The sequence below is a fragment of the Benincasa hispida genome, chromosome 7, assembly GCF_009727055.1.
Source record: "Benincasa hispida cultivar B227 chromosome 7, ASM972705v1, whole genome shotgun sequence".
Taxonomy (NCBI): Eukaryota; Viridiplantae; Streptophyta; class Magnoliopsida; order Cucurbitales; family Cucurbitaceae; genus Benincasa; species Benincasa hispida.
Genome location: NC_052355.1, coordinates 11029370 through 11050294, shown reverse-complemented (window position 1 = coordinate 11050294; position 20925 = coordinate 11029370). Strand labels below are relative to the sequence as shown.

The window sequence follows — 20925 nt, the reverse complement described above, 5'->3', positions numbered from 1 at the left end:
GTTGTTAATTTAATATAAATATGATTTATATTGAATGTCATAAAATAGAGAAATGAACTATAGTTTATATTGTATGTGATGCAGTATTAAAACTATAAGTTATAAATATAATATGATAAATTGGTTACAGTCTATCCGATAGTCTACATGACAAATATACCTTAGTGGGTGGTTATGCAATTTTATGGCAATTGGAATAAAATGAAAAACAGTTTTCCATTTTCACCTAAGATTGATAAGAAAGAAAATAACAACGAGAACACAAGGTATAGCCTATGCGATAGTCTACATGACAAACAAAGAGCATATACAATAGGCCCCTTTGTCTATTCGATCGGAAGTATTGGCTATGCGATAGTCTACACGATCGAGAAGTTTATTATGCAATAGTCATCTTCTTCGATTGTCTTCCTCCTTCAATCTTACAAATACCATCATAACAAAAATAGAAAGAGCCCACCATTCCTGGGTTCTCACTCGGAACATACAAAGGAATCCGAGTGGTAGTGTTCTCTTCGCATTTGGTTCGTGATTTAGTTGAAGAAGGTCTTTAAGATCTTGTTGCTGTTTGTTCGAGGAGTTTGTGACTATTCGAGGGATACGAGAGGAAGTGTTCTTCAAAGGTGATTTCCCTTGAACTATGTATCTTATTTGAAAAGCATGTTGTAATTTACTTAGTTTGCATAATCTGTTTGCGTTTACTGTAAATTTATGTTTCTATCACAATGGAATTTGGATGATCCGCATCCGCTCAAGGATCTCCTCATGTTGAGATTCCATTCAAATACCCATAAAGACATCCTCGACGTGACTAGTGAGGAAGGTGAAATACCTAAAGCTAATAATGAGATTTCAATAAACTATGTCATGAAAGGAAAAAGATGGAATCGAACTAATGTAATTATTGATAACATCTTTGCATATAATGTTGATCTTGATATTATATCTGAAAATGAGGATCCTGAACCAAAATCTGTTCAAGAATGTCGACATAGAAAAGATTGGTTTCATCAATCGAGGCAGAATTAAACTCACTTTCAAAATGTCATGTTTTTGGATATGTAGTCCGAACACCAGAAGGTGTTAAACCTATAGGATACAAATGGGTATTTGTGAGGAAAATAAATGCAAATAATGAGGTCATAAGATATAATGCAAGACTAGTTGCACAAGGTTTTCCACAAAGACATGGTATTGATTTTGAGAATACGTATTCTTCGGTGGTAGATGCAATTACATTAAGATACTTAATTGGCTTGACTATGTATAAAAGTTTGAATATGCATCTTATGGATGTAATCACAATATATTTATATGGATCTCTTCATAATGATATTTATATGAGAATCCCAAAAGGATTTAAGGTACCTGAATGAAGGAATGAAATATCATGCAATGGAAGACTTCATAATCAATAAGCACTTAAACTACATTTAATTTGAGTTTTAAGCATGCTGTTTATATGCTATTCTGAAGAGGGTTTGAAACACATAATTACCTTTAAAGATATCTTTCATAAATTCAGTTGAAATCCACAAAGATAAAGCTTGAAACTTCAAGAGGACTACCATTGAGATCTTCTCTGCTATGCTCAAGCTAGATCGTGTAGAGGAAACACTAAATCAAGTTGAATTGATGAAGAACCAATGAGGGGTATGTAGAGTTTTCAGGTTATCACTTCAGCAAGTATAACACAGAATGCTCATCCATTCTTCATGCATGGAGCTTCTTTATATAGGTAGAATTCATGCAAATGTACAGGATTGCATGAAGAGGAGCTCCAACTTGAAGATCATCAACTAGAAATGGAATTTAGTGACTATCCATCATAATGTGATTAGTAGATTTTTCCCAAGAATTTGAAAATTCCACTAACCTAAAATAATTTAAAAAATCATTTATTTTTTAAATTAGTTTTATAAAATTAATTAAAAACTAATTAATTGAAATAGAACTATTTTTAATTAAACTTTTAATTAAAAAATATTAATTTAATATCTAAATATTAAATAAATAAAATATCAACATCAGCAATAAATCAATTTTTTAAATTATAATTTGAATATTAATTGATTTTCCATTTTCGTTTAATTTTGATTAAATTAAACATTTATAATTGTATCATATACAATAAATCAAAAACCCCTAAAATTTTATTTTGAACATTTCGAATTGATAACCCTAATTTCATACATCAATACTCAATTCGTTATTCCAAATTAATGAGCTAGTAGAGGGACTTAATGGACCTGCAGATCATGAGCTCCAGCGATATGTAATTAATTTGTTAAAACTCTTTAATCGAATTAATTACTATACTATTCGTTAATTATCAAGACACACCACTATAGCTTGATAGTTACAATCTCCTCACTGTAGATACATTTCTGTCCATATAAACCCTAATCAGTATGTCAATCCTTCATAGGTCGTTCGTAATTATAGCTAGGTCAAAATTATCGTTTTATCCCCATAAATAAATCTTGTTCCTTAAGTACCCACTAACTCTCTAATGAACAATTTTTTATTCATAATACTACTTATGAATCATGACATTCTCTATCATGAGAAGGCGAGGCCCTGATTGTTCAAGACTTTGAATCAACACTTAAGAGAACAACCTATCTGCTAACCCTAAAATGGGTGGGAGTGAATTCCATCTTGCAAGGATATGTCCCTAGCTATCCATCTTGTCTTATCCCCAAAATGGAAGGCTTATTGAATAGTGTTGTTGGACTACTCTCACCCATGCAGATGAAAGGATAATCTCAAATAAATAGGAGTTCATAGCTAGCTCAGGATTAAGATTGAGTTATCCTAAGTTACTTAAGTATGAAATAGTCAGTTTTAATAGTAAATGGTCGTTATAAAGAAGAAATGACTATTTCGTGGTACAGTCTATATGCAAACTCATTTTATAGGATGCCTACACTCACATGTCTCTACGTGAATGATCGTGGATCACGTCATCTATATTACCTATACAAAACGGGCCACATCCAATAGTGTTACCAGGATGAGATACCCAATTTCATCCATATACTTATAGGCCATTTAGGCTGTATACTATTAACTTGATCCTCTTTATGTCACCATATAAAGTTAAAGTATTCATACTATAGCCATATATATGTTTATTGGACTTTCATAATAGAATGCAAAATCAACAGCTTTATTGATAAAAAGAATGTTTAACACAAAAACTATGAACTGTGAGTTCTTGGACATTCCCAACAATCTCCCACTTGGACTAAAACTCTAGTGAGGACAAATATATACAATACAATGTTGAGAAACATAAAGGAAAAATACAATAAACTAGGGCATCTGTAATACCATAGATATTCTCCCACTTGCGGTAGATTACTTTGCTTGGAGTCCTAGTCCAACTAGGTGGCCTCAAACACTTTAGCCGGAGGGCCTTCATAAATGGATCAACAAGGTTGTCTTCAGAGGCTATCTTTGAGATGATCATGTCTCCTCGATGTACTATCTCTCTGATGAGATGGTACTTTCTCTCAATACATTTTCCACATTTGTGACTCCTTGGTTCTTTGGATTTGGCAACAACACCACTATTGTCACAATACAGTGTAATAAGTATGTACATATCTAGAACTACTTCAAAGTCAGCCAATAATTTGCGTAGCCATACTGCTACTTTAGCGGCTTCACATGTGGCTACGTATTCTGCTTCCATTGTGGAGTCAGTGATACAACTTTTCTTAATGTTTCTCTAAACGATAGCTCCTCCATTGAGAGTGAAAACTGATTCTGAAGTAGATTTCCTTGAATCTACATCAGTCTAGAAATTAGAATTAGTGTATCCTGTAAGGATCAAATCCTTAGGTCCATACACAAGCATATAGTCCCTCGTTCTCCTTAGATACTTAAGGATGTTTTTGACAGCAGTTCAATGATTGTGTCCTGGATTGGATTGGAACCTGCTGATGATTCCAACTGCAAAGCATATGTCAAGGTGTGTACATAACATTGCATACATCAAACTCCCAACTAAAGATGCATACGGAATTCTTATCATTTCCTCAACACTTTGAGGTGTCTTAGGACACTATTCCTTTGGCAAAGGAATTCCATGTCTAAAAGGTAACATACCTCTTTTAGAATTTTTCATATTATATCTTTACAACAACTTGTCAATATAAGATGCCTAAGATAGTGCTAGGGTTCTATTCTTTCAATTCTGAAAGATTTGTATTCCTAGAATGTATTGAGCATCACCCAAATCTTTCATATGGAATTGTGTTGCTAACCATCTTTTTACATCAGCAAGGAAGCTTGTCTCATTCCCAATGAGCAAGATATTATCAACATGAAGAACTAAGAATGCTACAGTCTTGTTGAATATCTTTTTGTATACACAAGGTTCGTCAACATTCTAGCTAGATTTGATCGTAGTATCAAATCTTATATTCCAGGATCTTGAAGCTTGTTTTAATCCATAAATGGATTGTTTAAGCTTACAGAATTTATGTTCCTGTCCTTGGTCGATGAACCCTTCTGGTTCCTTCTGGTTGAGATATAAAAATACATTCATCAAGATGGTCGTTCAAAAAAGCTATCTTGACATCCATTTGTCATATTTCATAGTCATAATATGTGGCAATGGATAGAATATTCTAATCGATTTTATCATGACAACAGAAGATAAGGTTTCTTCATAATCAATCCCTTCTTTTTGGGTAAAACCTTTTGCCATGAGTCTGGCTTTGTAGGATTGCACTTTGCCAGTTTGGTCTCGTTTTCTCTTGCAGATCCATTTGCAACCTATAAGTTTAACCCATGTGGTTGATCTATAAGTTTCCAGACACAGTTGTAGTACATAGACTCCATTTCAACATCCATGGTTTTTATCCATTGTTCCCTGTCAACGTCTTCCATTTCCTTTTTAAAGGTCAATGGATCCTCTAAGCCATCATCATGTATGATGTTTTGAGTTTCTGTTAAACCCATATAGCGTTCAAGTTGTTGAATAACTCTCCCACTACGTCGAGGCATACCCAACTCTTGAGATAGATGTCATGGGAAAACAACAGTTGTTAATGGACCAGTTTGATCAACAACTCTTGTTCATGTTTCTGTAGCATCTTTGGTCATTTCTTGCAATATTAGTTTACTGTGAGGTAGATGATTTTTTATATGATTTTCCTCTAAAAATGTAGCATTTTTCGATACAAATACTTTGTCTTCTTAGGGATCATAGAACAGTCCTCCTTTTGTTTCTTTAGGGTTTCCTACAAAGAGGCATAACTTGGAACGTGTTTCCAGTTTCTTAGGATTTTGTACCAACACATGTGCTAGAAAACCCCAGATACGGATATGATGTAATCTATTTTTGTGTGCTTTCCATAATTCATACGGTGTTTTTGAAACACTTTTTCAAGGAACAACGTTTAGAATAAATATTGCAGTTTGTACTGTATACCTTCAAAAGGATTGAGGTAACTAAGCATAACTCATCATTGATCGTACCATGTCTAACAAGGTTCGATTTCTCCTTTCCGCAACACCGTTTTGTTGTGGTGTTCTAAATGCTATGAGTTGGGATTGAATTCTATGATCTACTAGATATTATGGAATTGTAAATCCATATACTCACCACCTCGATAAGATCGAAGTGTTTTAATTCTTTTACTTAACAAATTTTCTGTCTCGATCTTAAATTCATTGAACTTTTCAAGAGTTTCAGACTTATGACTGATTAAGTAAATGTAGCCATATCTCGAGTAATCATCAATAAAATTGACAAAATATTGACAGCCTCCTCATGCTTTTACACTCATCAGACCACATAGGTCTGAATGTATTAGTTTGAGAGGCTCTTTAGCACGAAGTCCTTTGTCACAAAAACATATTTTCGTCATTTTTCTCTCAAGACATGATTCACATGGAGCTAAAGAACTATCTTCTAACTGACTTAGATGACCGCTTTTTTACTAATATCTCAATCCTGTTGAGATTAATATGACCAAGTTTGACGTGCGAAAGATAGGCATTAGGAGAAATTTTCCGTTTTTATTTTGAGTCTCATCCATTTTAAACATCTCTATATTCAGAGTGGTCTTTTCTTCAGTTGGTTTTAATATGTACAAGTTAATTTCGAGTCTTGCAGAACAAATATGAACACCTCTTGAAAAAACAAACACTTCATTAGATTCAAATGATATTTTGTACATATTTTCTAGCAGACTGGAAATGGAGATTAAATTTCTTTTCATCTTAGGTACATAATACACATTCCTAAGTAAGATAAAAGACTCTCCAAAAAACAGCTTGATATCTCCCACTACATGAGAAAGACTCTCCAAAAAACAGCTTGACATCTCCCACTGCTTGAGTTGATATGACTCCCGTTCCCACCTTGAAAGTCATTTCTTGTTTAGAAAGTTCTCTCCAAGAACTAGTTTCCTGTAGAAATGTGCAAAAATGATTAGTGGTGCCTGAATCTATTATCCAGGTTACGTGAATATTTTCCACTAGACATGTTTCAACTACTAGTAAATCTGATTTACCTTGTTTCACCTTTTCCACTTTCTTTTCAGACAAATACTTTGGGCAGTTATGTATCTAATGCCCATCCTCTCCACAATGGAAACACTTCCCTTTGGGAGTCTTGTTTTTGTTTTTGTTTTTCTTAGCAATGGTTTTCTTATTTCCTTTACCCTTCTTCTTCATTTTTACAAATTTATCTTTTGAAGAAGAAGGAGCAGACTTCTTGTTATCAGTGGATCTTGTTCCAGACGCTGACCCCTTAAAAAACTTCTTAATTTAGAAATAACATTTACTTATTTTTCCTTAAGTTTCATCATAGACTAATATGTCTATAACTCATTCAACAACATGCTCAAATTATAAGTAATTTTGTTTCATAACAGAATTGGTTCTGAAAGGCAGATAACTCCCTGGGAGATACTTACTTGACTTATCTCATCTAACATCGCCCCATGAGCCTCAACAACATTAAAATGGACCATCGTATCAAGAACATGTTCTCTAACGTTGGAACCATCTTGCATGGGAGTACTGTAGATATACTTAATGGCTTCATGTCGAACAAAGGATGAAGGTTGCCTGAACATCTCCTAAAACGATGCCATTATCTCACAGGTGGTGGGCATTACCTCATGTTTATTTTAAGTACTTCGGATAAACTTGCTAAGAAGTAGGCCCGAGCTTTTTCATTAGCCCTAACCCGCCAATCATAAATGTCCCGAACATTTCAGTTTGCTGTTGTACATGGAACTGGAAGACATTTCTCTGTCAACACAAACCTCAAATCCTCAACAACTAATATTGTATTGATGTTGGATTTGGAGTTTAGATATCCTTCATCGTTAAACTTATTGGAAGTTAGTAGTTGTATAATTGAATTCGACAGTGTTGAAAAAATTTAAACAAATTCTATTAAACTTTACGCATCTAAATCCAATTTTAGCAAAAAAATAAAGTACCCAATAAATCTTTATTTAGTTGCAATGATAGTTTAGAGATTTAGAAAAATCACTACCGTGGGGCAGTCAACAATTCCTTCACTAAAGCAAGACAATTCTTGACAAATACTATATTAGAAAAACTCTTTACTCCTATAGTTCTTTTGGTTATCGTTTTCGATCAAGGTCTTTACTAACAATTAGTAATTCTTGTAAATGTAACCTATCATTTTCAAATCTTATAGAACGGTATGAATATGCCCCGAAATGGAAGACAATATCCAAGACGAAACTATAAGACCCTATTCATTTATTGAAGCTTGGGTTGTTCTGAATCCTATGTTACAGCCCCCCGAGGGGATCGCCATGGTTAGCGACTAGCTAGTGCCACCTAAAAACGACAATGGGCGCAACATAGGAATCTCACGGTTCAAACTAATGGAGGAGATCGTAGGACAATGTTGACACATTTTCTTCACCCACTTACTATGAACCACTTCCCTCATTCAACTGGTTATTGACCCATGCAAACACATTACGAATGGAGTAGTCACAGTAAAAGTGACACGAAGTCGAGCATGGATATCACGGTGTGAACTCTTGAGGATGTGAGAGCTAATAACTATATATCGAATACATTGTTAATCTCCCACTTAAGTGTTTTAAATGTTTGGGTATCTATTTACTTAGGTTTAAAAATGGCTAACTTTTAAACAACCTAATTCTAAATCATTTTTATCCAAATATCACATTTACATTTGGATATAACCCTACGATGTCTAAGTGTTTAAACAAGTTTTAAACCTCACACCGCTCACATAAAATCAGTTAACAATGCTCAATCTTTCGGTCATAATCCCAGGTAGGAGGTGTTACGTAAACCATCAATTTAAGTGCCCCCAGCCTTAGATAGGTTTATAAATTAATTTGAGTTTGTAACCAAATTGTATAAGGTAACAATCTATTTTAACGGTTAAAACTAGTTGTTAACCTAAGTGAGCATGCTATGTATCTTTGTTATGGATTTTAAAGTCTAATTAAATTTTATAAAAACTTACAAATATTAGACATGCTAAACATCCAACATTCATCAAAGGCATTTAATATAACATTTATATTAAAAGAAACCCTATACATGCATACTATATATTACAACAATTTATAACATACTTTCAATGCATGTAACATGCTTCCTATGGCGGGATTTTAAATTTACATGGCATACTGTATGCATATAAGAGATTTATTTAATTATAACATACAACACATGTATAACAGTTAAACACATACTGATACGGTTTTTAGTTTTACCATTTTTAAGTGAACAAAAGCCTATGTATTACAAAAAACGGTTGACAGCTCTAAACCGTTTCTTAACCACTTCGAACCGCTCCAAACCGGACTAAAAAATGCTTGATTGAGATGTGAACAACCTAAACCGGGCCAATCAAAAGAATTTTGAAAATGAACTGGGTCAAGTTTGAAGAAAACAGGTCAAACCAGTCAATCTTCTTAAATTTGTTCAAGAATCTTGCTTGGATTGAAATCTGGCTCAAACTTGATCTTGCTGGTTGAAATCTCATTTAAAGCTTGATCTCTCGTTGGCTCATTGAAATCTCGCTCAAACCATCAGAATCTCGCTCCTAGCTTGAAATCTCATCCGAACTTGATTCAAAATCTCGCCTGAACTTGGAATCTCGCCAGGTCTTCCATCAGAATCTCGCCCGAAGCTGAAATCTTGCTCAAACTTGATTCATAATCTCGTTTGAACTTGAAATCTCACTCGAAATTCCAATAGAATCTTGCTCAAACTTGATTCAAAATCTCGTTTGAACTTGAAATCTCGCTCGAACTTGGTCCAATCTTGCTGGAAATTCAAACAGTAGATGAAGAATTGGAAATCTTCAACTCACCTTCTTCACTTCTTTCTTCAATTACATCCTAATTTCAACTTCTAATGACTCCATATGAGTTACAAACTCTTAAACACACATTAAGGCCCATCATCAAAGAGCCAATTACAAGAGAAACAACATAATTGAAAGGATTGAAATGCCAAATCACTGGAAAAACCATATCAGCATACTATTTCATGCAGTTCATGAAAAAATACCCAGCAAATTCAAATTAACAATAGTTAACGCTTAAATCATGCTCTGATACTAATTGAAGGAATTACATATCATGCAATGGAAGACTTCAAAATCAATAAGTGCTTAAACTATATTTAACTTGAGTTTTAAGCATGCTGTTTATATGCTATTTAGAAGAGGGTTTAAAACACATATTACCTTTGAAGATATGCTTCACAAATTCAGTTGAAATCCACCAAGATGGAGCTTGAAACTTCAAGAGGACTACCACCAAGATCTTCTCTGCTATGCTGAAGCTGGAACGTGTGGTGGAAACACTAAATCAAGTTGAATTGATGAAGAACCAGTGAGGGATATGTAGGGTTTTCAAGTTATCACTTCAGCAAGTATAACGCAGAATGCTCATCCATTCTTCATGCATGGAGCTTCTTTATGTAGGTATAATTCATGCAAATGTACAAGGTTGCATGAAGAGCGGCTCCAACTTGAAGATCATCATCAACTAGAAATAGAATTTGGTGACTATCCATCATAATGTGGTTAGTAGATTTTTTTCAAAAATTGGAAAAATCCACTAACCTAAAATTATTTAAAAATCATTTATTTTTTAAATTAGTTTAATAGAATTAATTAAAAAATAATTAATTTAAGTAGAACTAATTTTAATTAAACTTTTAGTTAAACTTTTAAATAAAAATATATTAATTTAATATCTAACTTTAAATATTATTTGATTTTTAATTTTCGTTGCCCTCGTGCTTCTTTAGCTGTTGAGAAGCATAGGCTACCTTCCCTTCTGCATTAACACACAACCTATTCTCATAGTAAATCACAAACTCCTTGCCGGGAGTGGGCAACGTAAGTATAGGTGTTGTAACTACCATTTTCTTCAAATCTTGTAAGCTCTTTTCACAATCCAAAGTCCAATTGAACTTTACGTTCTTCTTAGTCAGACTTGTTAATGGGAGGGCTATCTTCAAGAAACCTTCAATGAAGCGCCTATAGTAACCTGCCAAGCCCAAGAAGCTACGTACCTCAAACACATTGGTTGGTCTTTCCCAATTTGCTACGGCTTCCATCTTTTGGGGGTCTACACTAACCCCAGCCATAGAAACTACATGCCCCAAAATGCAACTTGATCTACCCAAAAGTCACATTTTCTGAACTTGGTGTACAACTGCTTCTCTCGCATTGTCCGCAATACTATTCTCAGATGGTTAGCATGCTCCTCCTTGTTACCTGAGTATACCAGGATAACATCAATGAAGACTATGACGATCTGGTCGAGGTAAGGGTGAAAAATCTTGTTCATCAAATCCATAAGCACATTCGAAGCATTCGTTAAGCCAAAAAGCATCACCAGGAACTCAAAATGGCCATACCGGGTCCGAAATGCAGTCTTAGGGACATCTGTCACCTTCACCATCAAATGGTGGTACCCTGATCTCAGGTTCACCTTTGAAAATATTGCAACTCCCTTCAACTGATCAAAGAGATCATCAATATGTGGTAGCGGATACTTGTTCCTAATCGTTACCTTATTTAAATGCCTATAGTCAATATACAGTTTGAAGGACCCATCCTTCTTCTTTACAAATAGAACTGGGGCTCCCTAGGGTGACACGCAGGGTCTAACATAACCCTTATCAACTAATTCCTATAACTACACCTTCAATTCCTTAAATTCCCTCAACACTATTCTATACGGAGCTTGCAATATAGGGGTTGTGCCTGGAATTAAGTCAATAATGAGTTCTACTTCCCTTCTTTTTGTGCCACAGGTTGAAAGCTTTATTGTTGACTTTTCCACGCAAAATTTTGGTGGTTTTGCCACCCGGGGTTATATGTATTGGAATAGGGATTATCTTTCATGAAGCTTACTAACTGTAGGTTTGTTAGGCATTCTTCCATCGGGTGAGCATCTCTGCAAATGACACAACTTCCAGTCATTTGAGTAATTGCACTGACCTGCCCTTTCTTCGCTCCCGTGTTATTAATTGCAATGCCTTGTATTAAACTCATCATCGNTTTGAGTAATTGCACTGACCTGCCCTTTCTTCGCTCCCGTGTTATTAATTGCAATGCCTTGTATTAAACTCATCATCGTAGTCATTTGATTTTGCAGGGATGCGATGGCCACGTTGTTTGCGTCCTTATCTTTTATTCTTAATCTCTTATCGCTTTCCCACCAATCCTCGTGATTTTTGGAAATGTGAACAAGTATACTCTTACCCTCCTCATATGTTTTGTCGAGTAGACCACTAGTGGCTGCTGCATTGGTAGCGGTCTGCGAAGAGGGATTCAGTCCTTGGTAGAAAATCTCCATTTGTAGGCAATCTGGTAAGCCATTATATGGACATTCTCTTACCAACCGCTTGAACCTCACCCAGGCATTGCTGAGCAATTCTTCATCTTCCTGTTCAAAGTTTGTTATTAATTTCCTTCTCCTAGCATTCTCGGTTGGTGGGAAATACTTTTTCATAAACTTTTCCACCACCTGTTCCCACGACGTTATCTCCCCCGGTTCGGGAGAATATGCCCATTTCCTCGCCTGATCACACAAAGAAAATGGAAATAAAGTTAGTCAAACTTTCTCAAATGAGATATTCGAGAACACAAAATGTTGCATATTTCTATGAAGCTTCGGAGGTGGGCATGCGGGTCTTCACCGTGCCTTCCTCCAAACTGCCCAGCGGCCTGGATCATCTGCAACATTACCAGCTTCATTTGAAACCTTTATCCATCTAACGTTGGCCTCATGATTCCTTGAGAGAAATCATAGAGGTTAGGTGACGCATAGTCTCGGATGGTTCTATTGCGGTCATTCACTAGAAGGATGGGGTTGGCCATTATATTATTCGCATTCACGGCCCTTTCTGTCGGTTGTTCCGCCATTCTTGGTGTTCTCTCTTGTTCGTGTTGGCGGTCTCTTAATATTCTCCTAAATGTCCTCTCAATCTTCGGGTCGTAATTCGCTAGAGATTGAGAGTCTACAAAGAAATCTGAAAAATTACTGTTAGCACACTATTTTGCCGAAGTCCCCGACAATGGCGGCAAAAACTTGATGCTTATTTTTATAAAGTGGAAATATGGATGATATGCCTTGATGAAATTATGTTGTACACTCAAGTTTCCTCAGCGGAATCCAAGTGTAAATTCCACTGAGTTTCCTGGTAAGTCCAAGGTCGAAAGCAAGGACTTGTGAAAACAGATTGCATTGGTAATTCTTATGAAAACATTACGGTGGCCAAATAAATAAATTGTTGGTTTGTTGTTGATTGCATTAATGAAAAAGTAAACAAATGCGGCGGATTTGAGAAAAGTCAGTTGTGTGATAGATGCACTAAGTATGCGATGAACGGATTGAGAAGATCTTTAGCTAGCGTTACTTGGGAATGCGTCAGATTATGCGATCATGCTACCACCATGCACAGCAAGTCATTTTCCAATGAAAATGCGATGCTCCTAAGTCTAGGATGCATGTGTTGAATGCAAAAGTGTCCATAGAGCTTATCCCTAAGTCTCTACTCTTGTCCTACGCGATGATGAAAAATGCATAAAAGCAAGGTGACCGCATACAATCATATCTTATCTCTAGGATGCATGCGATGCGTTGATAACAAATAGTGCTTATTCCTAAGCTCCTATCTCTTGATTATATGTTCTAATCTGACTCTCTCGAGCCTAGATTCTAACCTGACCTTCCCAAGCCTAGATTATATCCTTAGACTACTCTCCCGAGTATCTCTAATGGACGAATGAAGCACCCATAATACAAGATAATTGCATAGAGTGAAGATTCCCTAGTTGTGCTAGCTAAATGCTTCTCAACCCATTCAACTAATTTAGCTACTCATGCGTAAATAATAGAGAGTTAACAAATATAGAGAAGTAGATTCCATCTCAATAAATGAGTGGAGTACAAAATAACAATGGAAGTTAAAGGTAGAGAGCCTGGTAGCAATTCCTTGCTGATCGAGGCTTTTACACTGTAATCTCTATTGGGTTCTAAAGATGTTCCCGCTTCCACAGGCGTCGGCCCTTTCACTATCCTTGAAGCTTCCAGTGCTCTCCTAAGTTTACCAGAACGATCTATCGGCACAACTTCCTTTCTCGCATCTACCTTAAAATGAAAGAAAACTATGAACATGGACGTGCGAACTGATTAACTGCTTGGAATTGGTTAACCCCTTTTCTGAAGGCCGCCCTTGGTATTTATAGAACATCCAGGGTGAACGACGGCTTCTCTTTCATGATTGCATGGATGGGACGACTTTAATTCTCCTGACTGATGTGCCGAATATTTGTCACCAAAAATCTGAATGTACTTAAGATCGTTACCGGCTGTCAACATAATTCGGATTCGACTGTCATCAGCTTTCTGTCCCATTGCGATTAATTAGCCTTTCACCTAGATGCGCCCACCATGTTGTGGTGACCAAGTTGCGGCAATCCTTCTTGGGCTAATGTTTGCGAACAAAATCATCGTAAAATCTTGCGGTGAAGTTGCGCTCGACCAATGATTTCCTATGATCGCAATTCTTGCATTGCGTCAATGCATATTTTGCATAAAAACACTAAAATCAACTGTTCCTATGCGATGAACGCATGCGACCGCAATATTATAATTGATGCTTGATGGATGCAATTTAATATGTTTTATCAACAATCCAGCATTGTTTAAGAACTTAGCACTATGATAACATGCATTTCTGCCCATTATCAGCTTGCTCATCCTCTGCCNATGATAACATGCATTTCTGCCCATTATCAGCTTGCTCATCCTCTGCCAAACTCCGCTCCACCCGGATGGCGGTTTCCACTGGCTGGTTAAAATCCAGCCAATTAGCGATAGAAGTCACTGGAGTCCTAATCTTTTTTCTCAAACCATTCTCCAACTTTCTGCATTGTTCTTTCTCTTCCGCTATAATGGGAAGAGCACACTGAGATAGTTTGGTAAATTTGTGTTCATACTCAGCCACGGTCAAAGTTCCTTGCACCAACCGGAGGAACTCATCTCTTTTCACCTCTCGAAAAAAGCTAGGGTATACTTGTCCTAAAAAATCTTCCTGAATTCAGGCCACAACAAGGCGCTTCAGCAATTTCGCCTAGCGGATACTACCTTCCACCACTTTTTTTCCACATTTTGCAACAAGAATATAGCCAACTCGACTTTACGGTCTTCTGGGCAGTTCATCACATTGAAGCATTTCTCTATTTGGTCCAACCATACCTCTGCTTCTACGATCAACCATTCCCTCGAACGTCGTTGCCCCAAGGGCTCGGACCGTCTCGATGTCGTACTTCTTTTCTGGGTCAACCTGTATCGCAGTTATAGTAGCCGCCAACCTTTGGGCAATTTTATCGAACACCCTGTCCTCCAGTTGAGGATCTACCCTAACCGGGGGAATACACGACTCTCTTTCAGGTGTCGCTTCCTCATTTAAAGGTTCTCGGGTCTTTCTCTTGCTCATTCCTAAGTTCCTCTTGACATCAGGCTCATGGTCGGTAGGGTCAGTGTTCCCACTTTTCCTGCCACTTCTTCTCCGCATCTTTATCTAATTGATAGTACACATATTAAGAACTTTAACCACTAGGACTTTGATATATGCATGAACTCTCCCTAATTCCCAAAACCTTATGCTCTGATACCAACTTGTCACACCCCCTTCTAGTTTACCCTTTAAAACCAGAAGAGGATATGATGGCAGTAGTTACTGTACTAGGTGCTAGCACTTACTGCGTAACTTAAGTGGACTTGCTCAAACCTAAATATGCAACGACTTGGTACAAAAACATCCATGAAATTAAATAGTGCAAGTCTCAAATATATTTCCAAAAAAACAAACATATGTCCAACAAAATAAGTGACCAAAATAGCATGTGTCCTAAAATATGATAAGTTTCACAAGTCCCTGACTCCCTTCCAAAAGTGTGTACATCAAAACAAGTTTAACCTAAGCTTTTTCCTAAGGTCAGCAAACTTTAGGTGGCAAGCTGCAGGGGATTCAAACGTGAGAGAACTGACCGCTACCTGAAAAAAGGGAAAACATTTGAAAACGGTGAGCTAGCTGCCCAGTGAGTGACTTATAGAAATACATTTCTTCTTAAACCTTTCATAAAATAAATAGCATGCAGCAAAATAACCTCAAGCGACTTGCATAGTATCATACATTAATCATAACATTATAATCAATCATGCTAGCAAACCTTAGTTAAGTACTAGCACTCATAGCTGAAGCTCCCAACATCCATTCAAGGCCGTGGGACCCATACTTTGGTCCCTTAATGAAGATTGTAGCCAAGAGACCCATACTTCGGTCTCTCATAAAGAACTACCTACGTGCACGTGGAGTATACTAAGTACCGTCAACACCTTAGGTACTTCCTCAGATACCTTCTATACCTTCGGTACCTGGTACATTAGAAACATAACATCCATAGGAAATTCTAGCATCATTATCAGTCACATGGATGCTTCACAATTAATAACTTGTAGTTGCATTTCTTTTCATACATTCTTAACATATGCTAGGATTAACAAAACTTATTTAACATACAAATATAACATTAGTTGCTTGGAAAACTATGAACATTAGCATAAAATTCATTTGGACCACATGTCCCTTTTGCGAACATGTTTAAAAACATTTAGTCACTCACAAATCCCTGGGCTTGGTTCTTCCTAAGCTTTGTAGACCTCTCCAATGGACGTAGTTCCTACACATAAAAGAATAGAGTTTAGTTGCTACTTGACCTCCCTTTTGAGACTACTCTTTTAACTATGCTCATACTTGGCAATGGATTGCCCAATTGTCCAACATTTTCTAGATTCAAATTCCATCGTAAATAACATGAAAACTAGAACCCATTTCATGAAAGTTCCTTGTCCAAAAATGTAAGAAATTTTGTTACCAATGTTACCTCAAAGTTTCAGCATGAAACTCTCTATGGTTTAACCTGGGTCCTCAAATCTTTCTCGACAGCCGCAACTCTTGCTTGAATAAAGATTCTAGAGTTCACTTCCCAAAATATATAACTCGAACCATGGACCCTTTCTTATCGAGTTTCCTTCTATAAACTTACTCAAAACGGTGTCTACGAGAATACCTTCCAAAGGCTCGGTCTAGATCTATGTTTCAAAATCCAAGCGGTTCAGTCTAAATCTATGTTTCTTCGTCGAATGCCTAAAAATGCTCGAAAATGAACCTCTGACTCTTCCCTCTTTCTCTGGCCTTGATGCATGGAAAAGGGAGAGTAAATATGCGTGCATCTTATGAAATGCGTTGATGGTCATGTGTTGGATTAAGAAATATGCAATGTGCATTTAAGAATATATGCGATGACCATGTGTTCTTGCCACAAGTTTTCTTGCTTTCTCGCAAGTATAACGAGAACGCAAGTTTCTCGGGATGATCCGAGGTCAAACTCAGAGACTTGTAACTAAATGTTGCGAATCAATGCATTTTCGGCGATAAATAAAAGAATAAGGGAGTTAAAAGACTATGCGCTACTCCTACACCTAACTAAAAAGATTGAGCAATGGAAGTTAATGACTATGAGAATTGGAAGAGACGCAGCTACTATTAACGCGTAATAAGATGCATAGAAAAATAGATAAAATGGTGGAAGGGATAAATTCATTGCATCATTAAGCTTGATTGCAAGGGTAATCCCAGCTCGCCACACTAACACGTCGCACACCTCTCGGTGGTCAGCCGCATGCTTATATCTCTATAACACATGGTTGTGTTGAACATAAGATTATTCCTATCTCTAGGAACACTACTTACTTTGGTTAGTGAGTTCCACTACTTACCCTCTCAAGCAATTAGTCATCGTTGATCAGCTCATAGACAATCATTGCGACAGCCTCACACTAAGCAAAGAGGATTAACTCACTATACACATGCAACGCACACCTCTCGGTGGTTTGCTACATGCTTTATCTCTATGCCGCATGATTGAGTATGCGATAGCGCTTGTAATCTTACTTAGTTCGTTGCAATGAAAGTAAGGGATGATAAAGAAGAAGATAATGAAAATGGCGTCGAAGGAAAATAAAGAGATGCATTGATTACAAAATGTATTAATTTCTTAAGCCAAAATGTAATACAATACAGAGATAAGAAGAGAGATGAAGGGCTAGATGTAGGCAATCTCTTGCTTCCATCAGATGTATGTCAAGGCTGTCGGTGGTGCCATGGATGGGCTGTGGAGTAGTCTCTCTCGAGCTTTATCTCTGACAAAGCTCCGGTCGTCACTCGGAATGGGTTGAAGGAATGAAGAACTCTCAAAGAATGTCTTCTCACGCTCTCATCTGTTATCACAAGGATTTGCCTCAAGGCAGAAGCTCGAAAACCATAAATTTGAGCTCTAAGGCTCTATATATAGAGCTCAATCGCCGATAGCATTAATGGTCCCACTTCTGAATCACTGCCACTAATGGCGCAGTAGGTGAGATGTCAACATCACCTTTTTTATCCTCTCAAGGTATGCATTCATGCTTGTTTTTTTTCGATGTACCATCGTATTCCACCAACCTTACGATCACCCTTCAATCATGGTTATTACTTTGTAGCTGCAACATCCATGTGATCAACACATGCGATCAATAACCGCAACATCCATGTGATGAACGCATGTGATCACCCTTGTGATGGTTTGGGATTCACTGCATGCGATCGAATTTGCAATAGCCTGGCTTCAGCGCATGTGATTGATTCCTGCGATAGCTACAAAAATAGACATTTTGATGTAGAATAATACAAATATTGGGTTAGCAGAGATTTCCCATGCTAATCGACGCAAGCTCACTTTTCACATGAATTCTTAGTATAATCACCACATATTCTACTTGTTAGCCCTCATAATTCTAAATGAAAGGCTACAATAACTAGTATTTCTACCAGTTATTAGGCCTTCTTTTAGGTGAGTTCTCCCTTCTAAAGGCTCGATTTCAGCAACTTGACTCAAAGATCTTTCCAATGTACTAAGTTCGCCTGGTTTGCTCGAGTAAAACGTCCAAAATGATCCCTTGAAATTCTCTTCCTTTTTATACCACTGTCCAGCCCTTCACTTGAAATCTCCTTAAGCCACCTCACCCATTAATGGAAATCAAGGGTCGAGATTAAGCCATCCATCAAGATAACAAAAAGGGAAGTCTAGAATTGAGCGTTTAACTTTGAGTGTTTCGAGCAACTCGGTTCTCGTTGGGGAAACTTGATGGGGAGAGGTCCTTACTCAATAGACATTTCTAGGAGTCTTTATTAAATCCTCGATGGGGAACTCGACGTTGGGAGATCACTCGACACGTTCTCTTTACTTGATGCTTAAACTCGACATGCGAGCCTTCCTCGCTCATCCTCAGCACTCGTCTTCTTCCTCCCTCACATATACTCGACACTCAGTAGCATCTACTCGATGCTCGACCCTTCTTGATTACTCATACTCGACACTCGTCACCTTCCTCGCTCATTCATACTCGACACTTGGTAACATATACTCGATGCTCGCCTGGAGCTTACTCGATGTTCAAGCATCCTTCAGTTCCTTCCACACTTAGCCAAAGATTGCCTTTGTAAAGCCTGTATGATATGTAAGGAGAGCTAAGCTTTCTTTCTTAACCATTTTTATCTTACTTTAAACTCATATTTTACTTCAGGATGTATAATCCCAATCTAACATAGATGCTTAACCAAACATTTTGCTTAACTTAACAATAAATATAGTATAAAAGGGAAAAGTAAGGTGTGGGTCTTACAATTATAATAGAAAATAAATGTCCCTTGCTTAGTGTCCCAAAGGCCATGTGTCACCATTCATGTTGTCCATGTGCCTTGTAGTTATTCATGCTTCGTGTCTATGTAAGTCCACATCCTACTTTCCACTTTGCCTATAAATAGAGACATTTGGTAGATCTTAAAATCACACATACATTGGTGAGAATTCCACTTCCACTAATTTTCATATTATCCAATTTCATGAATTTGGTTCTTTTATGTTTTTAGTTATTTTATTTTACAATTTTAGTTTTTATTTATTTATTCTAATTATAAAAAAATATTATTATATTATATTTTTCATTTCCGTATTATCGTTGTTCTCCTCAATTTGATAACATTTTTCAGTTTTTTTTAGAAAATAGATTTTCTGGCCTTTTTTCTTTTTATCTCAAGCTCCTTTTGATAAAATTTTATGTTTTGTTTTTTTTTTTTAATATTTAAAACTTATGCTTTTTTTTTTTTTTTTTAAAAAAAAAAATTGTCTTTATTTTCATGGTTTCTAATTTAACATTTGAATTATTAACTAAATTCCAAGAATAAAACAAGATCTTTAAAGCTATAAATATTCCTTTAAATTCCAAGACTTGGATTTGTTTTTTAAAACATTCACAAAATGTAGATAAAAAATTGCTGGCGAGCTGAAATTCAGTTGGGACAAATTGTAGGCAAGTTGAAAAATAGACCGCAAGGAGCACTACTGAGCTCAACTGAGCTTCCTTGCAACGCTGGGGTACCGGGAAGGAACAATGCCTAGCAGTCTCCGTGCTAAGCGACAGAATAACTGAGGAACTAAGGGAGGAACCCATCGTGACAAACTTGAATATGGTGAAAATTATGGACCCGTTGACCTATAGTTCGAAAAAGCCTGAGAAAATGAATCCAGAAGTTGTGTCCACCCTCAAGCCTCTAGAACATGAGACAGAAGAAGTCCAGCTACCACAGCCCTACAAAGATTAAAGGAGAATAAAATGATGAAGAAAAGATCACAACAGTGGCCACAACGCAAAATGCTATGATCACACCTAAAATGGGTGACCTAGGAATCTTCACAATACCGTGCTCCATTGCAGGGGTCTACAGTGGCCAAGCACTATGTGATCTTGGGGCGAGTATAAATGTAATGCCCCTATCAATATTCAAATAATTGAATATTGGCACACTCACGACCACGACAAAGACTCTCCTACTTGCGGACAGATCTCGAATATATCTTGAAGGATAGTTAAAAAATGCCGCAATCTCAATTGATAAATTCATCTTGCTGGCAGATTTCATTATTTTGGATTGTAAAGCGGTGGAAGATGCACCCATCATATTGGGACAACCATTCCTTTCGACCGGTCATGCTCAAATTGATGTGTGCAAGGGAGAGATTGTAATGAACATTCATGATGAAAAGCTCCGGATTAAGGCAGTTAAGCTCCCAGAGGACAAAGAAAAGAGGGAAAAGCCACCATGGACGTAAAAAGACCAGCTTGGAATAAGCAGTCCCTGAGTTACTATATAACTCAACCTCATCAGGAATGCAACTCTTTTCAATATCCTTTTTCCTGCATCAATACTTCATGAACTTTCATCATACTCGTTATAATCTAT

The 20925-nt window shown here is 36.8% G+C and overlaps 1 protein-coding gene across 1 annotated transcript; it reads right to left on the bottom strand.

The window, feature by feature from the left end:
- Positions 1-10281: 10281 nt before the first annotated feature.
- On the bottom strand, positions 10282-10653 carry LOC120080970 (uncharacterized mitochondrial protein AtMg00860-like). The gene has a single exon (XM_039035654.1). The coding sequence runs from the start codon at positions 10651-10653 to the stop codon at positions 10282-10284; it is 372 nt and encodes a 123-aa protein (XP_038891582.1).
- Positions 10654-20925: the final 10272 nt, after the last annotated feature.